This window comes from Frankliniella occidentalis, unplaced genomic scaffold, assembly GCF_000697945.3.
Source record: "Frankliniella occidentalis isolate FOCC.00 unplaced genomic scaffold, Focc_3.1 Scaffold146, whole genome shotgun sequence".
NCBI lineage: Eukaryota > Metazoa > Arthropoda > Insecta > Thysanoptera > Thripidae > Frankliniella > Frankliniella occidentalis.
The window spans coordinates 605,008-612,521 of record NW_026267273.1 but is presented as its reverse complement, the minus strand read 5'-3'; the positions used below and the strand labels follow the sequence as shown (position 1 = coordinate 612,521).

Sequence of the window (7,514 nt, the reverse complement as noted above, 5' to 3'; positions counted from 1 at the left end):
CGCGCGCCTTTCTCTTCGCGCGCCTTTTCTTTCGCGGCCACTTAATTTCGGGTCGTCAGGTTGGCAGCACTCCGCCCCGCCCCGCGTAGAGCTACAGTGAATTGAGCATCAGTATTCCGCACGTCGGCGCGATAGAAGAGCGTCCTCCTGGGGATGTAAGGGCGGCTGGCGGCCGGATGAGAAGGGGCAGGAGGAGGGTAGGGGGAGGGGCGGTCTGTGCTGTGGTCGGCGGCGGTGGCGTTTGTCTTAAAACTTTTTATGTTCTTTGTTTTGAAAGTTCTTTTGAATTTTCTTTTTCATTATTTTCATCTTTAGGAAGCAGCACAGAGGGGTGGTGGTGGTGGTTGGTGTGGTCGTGGTGGCTGCGGCGGCGGTATGTTTTCATCGTCGTCATCATCTCATGCCACGGGGGGGACGTCAAAGGCGACCCAGCGGCGCGTCGGTCAGTGGCGCCGGTGACTGCGCAGCTCGCCCAGCCCCAGCCCAGCCCCCTCCACTCGCACACACCGGCCCGCAGAGGGGAGGGCACACAGTGTCCCTCGGAGTTACTCCCCGGCCCCGCTTCAGGCACAAGCCTCCACCGCAACACGCTGCCTGGATCCACCCACCGCGCGCGTTGTCATGCAGGGCACGATCGTGTAGGGCGCACCGCGGCACACGCAGTGTATAGGAGAGAGACAGCCCCCGCCAACAGCGAGCGCTTTTAAACGGCCGCGGGGGAAGGGCAAGGGGTAGGCGACCGGGACGTCATTGTCGTGCCCGGCGACGGGGCGGAGCGAGGTCGTCGTCGGTCCACGCGGTGGCACCTGATTTACTCAAAGAGGCCCTTCTCGATGAACTCGAGGATAATGTCCTCGGTCGCGGCCCGGCACGCCGGGTCGTTGAGCGAGCGTATCCTGGCGGGGTCGTCGCGGACGAGCATGGTCTGCGAGTCGATGCCCTGGCCCGCCTCCACGTAGCGGATGCACGTGAGGCACGAGGAGAAGGCGGCCCAGTGCTCGCGCGCGCGCAGGTCCCGCTGCAGGGCGGCGAGCGTGGGCACCGCGCCGAGCCAGCCCAGGGCGCCGAGGCAGGCCGCGAGCTCGGCGTGGTAGGCGCGCACCAGGCGCGCGCTGTGCAGCTGGCGGACGCGCGGCGCCGCGCCCAGCGTCAGGAAGTAGTGCAGGTCGATGGCGGGGCTGGTCCACGCCACCAGCTGGAAGTCCACGAGCAGCGCGGAGCGCACCTGCGCCGTGTGCTCGTCGTAGGCGAACATGATGTTGTTGGACCAGGCGTCGCCGTGGCAGAGCACGGCGAAGTCGCCGTCGCGGACGAGCATCGCGTCGAGCGCGCGCTGCGGGTGGGTGCTCACGGCCCGCTCCAGCCGGGCGGCCACCTTCTCGCCGAGCCTCGGCCAGGTGCGGGCGACCGTCGCCAGCGTCTGCAGCGTCGTGACGTACAGTCCGTCGAACAGGGGCCGCATCTCGGGGCCCGCCCAGCCGTGGCCGTACGCCTCCAGGTCGCGAGCGTGCCGCCCGCCGCGGCCGTGCACCACCACGGAGGCGGCGTGCATGCGCGCCAGCAGGCGCACCGTCAGCAGGCTGTGCGGCAGGTCCAGCCCGTCGCGCCGCGGCACGTTCGTGTAGCCCTGGAGGGAGAGTCCAGAGGGGCGTGAGAGGGAATCCAGCTTTTAAGCCACCAATACAGAGGGAGCATTTCACTCTAAAAGAAATCGATGTGCAACATCCAATTTTTTTTAAAAAAATCAAGAAAGCAATCCGAAAAAATCAGACAAAATTAGAGTAAATTTTTTAAAAAATCAAGAAAACACAGAAAAAATTGGCGTTTTCTTTTGAATTAGTAGTGAATTAGTTAGTTACCCTGGCAGCGAGGTCTTCCATGAGGAGCGCGCCGTTGGAGCAAGCGGCGATGACCTGCGGACCGATCTGCAGGTGCTCGGCGGGCCGATGGCTCAGGCCGGCCGCCAGCTGGCGCTCCAGCTGCGGGAGCGTCTCCTTGAGCATGAGCGTCTCCTTGGCGAAGACGCCGCACGCCTCCACCATGGCGTTCTCCGCCGCGCCCGTCGGCATGGCCTTGACGATCAGGCGCCGCACCTCGCCCTTGCCGAGGTGCGCGTGCACGCGGAACAGCTCGCTGAGGTAGTTCTCGTTGGGCCCGGTGGCGGGCCGCACCCGGATGGTGGTGACCTGGCCGCAGGCCTCGTCCGCGTCCCTCATGGCGGCCGTCAGCAGCTGGGGCGTCAGCCAGGGCGGCATGGCGAGCGACGGCGTCACCGCGGCGGGGGGAGCGTCCGCAGGCTTCATGATCACCGGAATGGAATGCCGCCCCTGTGTTGAAAACGGAAAAAGTGACCCGGAACTGCTAAAATGAGATAAACCATGGTTTATCTTGCAAGGCCTTGCAGGGCGGGGCATGCACTTAACTCTCATACAACCTATGAATTTCCCGGCTTCCGTGCAAGCACGCTATGACGACGACCTTCACTTCGCATCGGACGGAAGGCAGCGTCGTGTGTTTACTCCTGATCCTCATCGATATACGGCGTACGTTGAGGGGGGAGAGTTAAGAGGCCCGCGTCTCTCCGGAGGCGAATGTTTTGAAACGCGCAACCTCCGCAGCAGTTAGTAAATAGCAGAGTGCCTTGCTCTCCATATCCCACCCACTCTCTGCCTCGGCAAACGCACTAGCTTTACAACGTTACTAACGACGTCTTGCTTTTTATCAAGCAGTATTGGAAAAACTATGTCTTTCTTTCACAAGGTCGGAAACCAAGACTATTTTTTGACTGTGCAGGGATCATCTAGAAAGCACGCCCGTCACTCGCTGTTGAGTACCCGCTCAGTCATGCCCAGGCAAGCTCTTACAGCGCCGTATAGGCGCCATATAGGCAACACCTTGCCTGCAGTCAACGCGTGTACTGCGGAATAGCCTACCCTGCGTCTCGCAGGCGCCGCGCTCCCCGGAATTCGCCGAATGAATGTAAGAGGAACGGACGTACTTTCTGCTGACCGATTCCCTTACCGTTCTAACGGCGATAATATCCGACCCACGTTAGACACTTTTTGGAGCCGATAAAATCCTGCGGTACTCACGTTCGCCCTGCAGTTGTGTTGGGTCAGGTGGACGGTAGCGGAGCGGGGGCCCGACTGCGACAGACGACGGGCCGCGCGCCGGTCGCGCTGCTGGACACGGCCGTCGCCTCTCCGTTCCCACGACGCGCACGTGAGTGTCGCGTGCGGAGTGCAGCGCACTTGGCCGTGCCCGGTCGCGCTTGGTCGTGCGGCAGTGTGTTAAGGACCGAGGGCAAGGGTCCGGGATTATGATAGCAGGACATAGGCGCGGCGAGGCAACACGCACACGATTTTGATTTGAACTTTTCATTTATTAACGTTATACAAAAGTGAGTGTACAGTCAGATTATTAATCGTCAAAACAACAAAACTAAACAAAATAATAAAAAAAGTCTATGTGGCAGTGAGATCAAAATATACCTAACTTGGTACAGATTGGCAGTGATGTAGTATAGGCTTGGCGCATGGTAAATGCATAGATAATAAACTAATGGTGTTCTTAGACGAACAATTGAACCAATTCAATCATATTTCAAAAAATAAACCAAAATTTTTAAATTCTCAAAGTAAAAGTTGGAGTTAAAATGTTTACTGAATAGCTTTTGATATGATTTGGGCGTGCGAACATGCAATTGTATTTGTAACAGTAAACAATTTTTGTTGTGTTCTTATTATACAGTGAAATCTATAACACTAAACATCTACGAATACTTATTTATAATTAAAACTTGCTCTGGTAATTTTAAAACTTCCAATATCTGCGCTTAGAATAGTGAAGAAATGAACATTATGAACATTGACATGTATGGGTAAGTTGTAATTGTACACGAATAGGTGATGGTCCATACGTTTCTTATACAGACTACTGATGATAAACAATTAATATAAGTCAACCTTACCTAGTTGGGTTATCAAACCGTGTTGATACAAAATTTTGGTAATGACAGTCGGGAAAAAGCAGCATTGCAATAATCATATCATTCTTCACTTTCAAAAGCACTTTTTAAAAATCATTCTAATCTAGTCATTCACAGCAAAATCCTTGCCGAACTTCGAGCCTCTAAGTACGACATCAAAGAAACTAGTTCACGTACGCAGACGCATTTCGACAAACCGTATCTTAACCAAACGCATCACAGTAGCACAGTCTTAGCACATCTTTACTTTAATACACACCTTTTCTAGCAGTCTTGAATGAGCTTGAGACAAACACGTTACAGTGCACAAAAGTGATGATGTCCGGCCGACATGTGCGTTTGGCGTGTTTGCAGTCATTTCATTTAACCATTCAAATCCTAATATCTCCAAGCACGTACCATTCCAGTTCCCTCACAATGATATGAGTCTCAAAATTGTTTCTAAATCAGCCTCTTTCATTCAAGGTTCAAACCAGGTAGGTTGAGAATCTTATTTAGCCTGATTTACAGGTAGGAGGCACCTTCTGGCAGTAAGAGTAACTGCGATCGACGCGAGCGCAAATATATTTTGAATTTGTATCCAAAGTGTGCAGTTTTGCTGTCACTTTTAATTTGTTCCTCACTAATTTTTTTTCCCTGACTTCCAGTTATCTTATTTTTTCTCTGAGCCTCTTCCGTGACCGGTATGAACCCTGACATAGCATTCACAAACACGCATAAAACGAAACTCCCAACAAACTTTTAACAACTACTTATCACTTTTAAGAGATCCAGCACAGTGGAAATAATCCCTTTTCTCACATCGATCATCGACCAAACAGACAAGAAGACAACATCGCGACTGGGATGGGCAGGTAGTTTAATACTCATGAGCAACAACCGATAATTTGTTAAACCTTTGAACTGAGTTAATTGGACTTCCATTTTAGCTCATACAGACCAAGTGAATTTATCCTTTGAAAATCTTTATTGTCAAATTCACCAACGTCTACTTCTATACAATGGTAAAAAAACTGTAATTGGTAGTTGGCAGTAGCTCTGCAATTTTTGATACAGATAAATACATAGACCGTCCTTTAGGCCTTTAGAATGACCCTTTCAGAGTATTTGTAAATTATTAAGAGTCAGTAAGTGGCCATGGTAAGTGGTCTGAATGGGTCGGTGGAGAGGGGCAAACTAACGAACTGGCACTACTCAACTTCCCAAGCTCCACTCACCGTACGGACGACTTGGCTTTGCCCGGAGAGCTGGAACTTTATATTGACCTTGCCAAGATTGCATAAGTAGAGAGAGAAAAGCAGTTCAGGGGGAGAAAATAGCGATCGCCTTATCTTACAAATCCTCAAGGCTTCCGATGAGCCGCGCGCGGCGATTGGTGTACAGTGGCCGACCTTCCGAAAAGTTGCCGAGACGTAAAGGTAAAGCTCCGCGGCGCTCAGTGGGTCGCATGCGCGTGCCTCGCGTGGGCCGCCGCCACGCCTGCGCGCGTGTGTGTGTGCCGACCCGTGCCAACCTTTGAGCCGGTCCAACCTCTAATTTCCCCGGACAGGGCTGCGGCGGGGCCGCTTGGGAAGTATACCTCACCTCATCACAAAACTTTATCATCCAAACCCACCTTCTTTGTGTGTCCATAGCGCGTGTGGCTGATAGGCACTGACATTTCTCATTTCCTAGTGTTGGCTTTTCGACAAGGCTACACGGACAGAGTTGGGAGCTAGTGGCAACTATTTGAGCAGAGGGGCAGGCAAGTTTGCGGGCGCGCGTGTGCAGGACACGTGGCAAGACTCGCCTGAGATCGCGCGAGGATCGAGTGGCAGTGGATTCCTATTAGCGTCGTCTTCGAGAAGCAATATGTGTGGCAGTAGAACGCGGTCCCCGCCACGCCTCCGCTTGCACTCGGGCCGATATTGCTTGGCGAGGCTTTCTCTCTGACAGACAGCGATCGGGAAGCTCTCTGCGTCGTTTTAATTTCCGCGTTATTTGGAAGCATCTGGGCGACAAGAACAGCTTGCGATAGTGGGGAAGCTAGGGAAGTGCGTTTCCACCCCCCGTCATTCAGAAGGAGAAGTTGTGACCCTTACTGACTCAATTTTAAATAAATGTTCATCGAGATATGACAAGTGAACATTGTCTAATATAAATGGTATAGAAATTTAAATGTCATCAAAGAAAGAGAAAGTGTACAAAAATGATCCTCATAATTAGTAACGACGTTGTTCCACGGCAACTTCATGGGGTGCCGGCATCGGCTGGCCCACGCAACTACTCTGCGACACTGACCGCAGCCCCCGGTCCGTTAAAAACTTCTTCCAACTTCGCAGAGAGCTACGAAAAAGAAATGTGTGAAAAGAGAGCCTCCCCGCCAGAGTCCCTGCGGGTCGGGTCGGGGAGGCGTTTAGCGAGGCGGTCACGTGGGGTCGGGCGGGCGCTTGGCGTGCTGTCGCGTGCTACCGCGGGAGCACTTGCCCGAGCACTTGTCGGGCCGCGCCTCGCTCAGAGCGCCGCTCTGCGCGTCGCCCGACCGGCACATGAGCAGGTTCTTGTACGCCTGCCTGTACTCGGAGCTCATGACCACGTAGATGATGGGGTTGATGCAGGTGGTCAGGTAGATGCACACGTAGCCGGCAATGTTGAGCACGCCGTCGTCGAAGTAGTCGCGGAAGGCCTTGGACACGGTGATGGGCAGGTAGCAGATGACGAACGCGGCGAAGATGACGAGGATCATCTTGAGCAGCTTGCGGTCCTTGGCCGTCATGCGGCCCGGCTGGCTGGAGCGCCGCATGACGGCGGCCATGGCCGAGCTGAGGCGCTTGCTGCTGCTGGTGACCCCGCCACGGCCCAGCCCCGGCGCCAGGCGCAGTGACCCGCACGGCGACGGCAGCGGAGAGGGCCTCGGCGTGCACGGCGGCGACCCGGCGCTCAGCGAACTCACGGACGCGCCGTCGTCCGCCGACGTGGGCACGGAGAGTCGCGGGGGCCGCGCCGAGGGCGGCAGCTGCGGTGGCGGCAGGATGTCGCTCGGCACCGACAGACGGCTAGGTCGGTACATGGAGCACACCGACTGGTGCGAGGAGCGTTCTGTCGACGGCCCGGACGCGGACGCTGACGACGCGGACGCGGCCGTCGACGTGGACGGGCCCGTCGTCGTCGAGCTGCTGGCCGGGCGGCGCGCGCTGCGCGTGCTGCCACACCGCACCGACTGGCGCGCGCCCGAGCTCAGCCGCGACTTGAGCGCCGTCTGCCGGACGATGTAGAAGATGCGCGCGTAGCAGCCCGCGATTGCGATGCACGGGATGACGAAGGCCGTGATGAAGAGGAACTCCTTGGGGGAGCGGCCGTGCGCGTCCGGCAGGATGGAGCACGACCCGATGTGCTGGTCCAGGCCGAAGCGGCCCCACTTGCCCAGCCAGGTGGCGACGAGCGCGCCGAAGCCGCAGACCCAGGTGCAGCCCACCATGAGCCCCAGGTACTGGCCGCGGTACAGCCTGCAACAACCACAGGGTGTGTTAGCCTAAACCACCGCAGA

General features: G+C 55.6%; 2 protein-coding genes across 2 annotated transcripts; both read right to left on the bottom strand.

The window, feature by feature from the left end:
• Positions 1-6: 6 nt before the first annotated feature.
• LOC113206302 (uncharacterized) lies at positions 7-3,238 on the bottom strand. The gene is made up of 3 exons (XM_026422319.2): positions 3,093-3,238; positions 1,860-2,327; positions 7-1,627 (listed from the first exon to the last, which is right to left on the bottom strand). The coding sequence occupies exons 2-3, from the start codon at positions 2,301-2,303 to the stop codon at positions 812-814; spliced, it is 1,260 nt and encodes a 419-aa protein (XP_026278104.1). The 5' UTR covers positions 2,304-2,327; positions 3,093-3,238; the 3' UTR covers positions 7-811.
• A 123-nt stretch (positions 3,239-3,361) lies between these two features.
• LOC127750170 (G-protein coupled receptor moody-like) lies at positions 3,362-7,508 on the bottom strand. The gene has a single exon (XM_052271006.1). It carries the CDS (start codon positions 7,443-7,445, stop codon positions 6,396-6,398), a length of 1,050 nt encoding a protein of 349 aa, XP_052126966.1. The 5' UTR covers positions 7,446-7,508; the 3' UTR covers positions 3,362-6,395.
• Between the last annotated feature and the right edge of the window lie 6 nt (positions 7,509-7,514).

Bases quoted from the DNA above. Each gene is read 5' to 3' on its own strand.
- LOC127750170 (XM_052271006.1), bottom strand. From the start codon at position 7,445: ATGGTGGGCTGCACCTGGGTCTGCGGCTTCGGCGCGCTCGTCGCCACC.
- LOC113206302 (XM_026422319.2), bottom strand. From the start codon at position 2,303: ATGAAGCCTGCGGACGCTCCCCCCGCCGCGGTGACGCCGTCGCTCGCC. The intron at 1,628-1,859 runs GTAACTAACTAA...CTCTCCCTCCAG, and splicing joins TGGAAGACCTCGCTGCCAGG to GGCTACACGAACGTGCCGCG.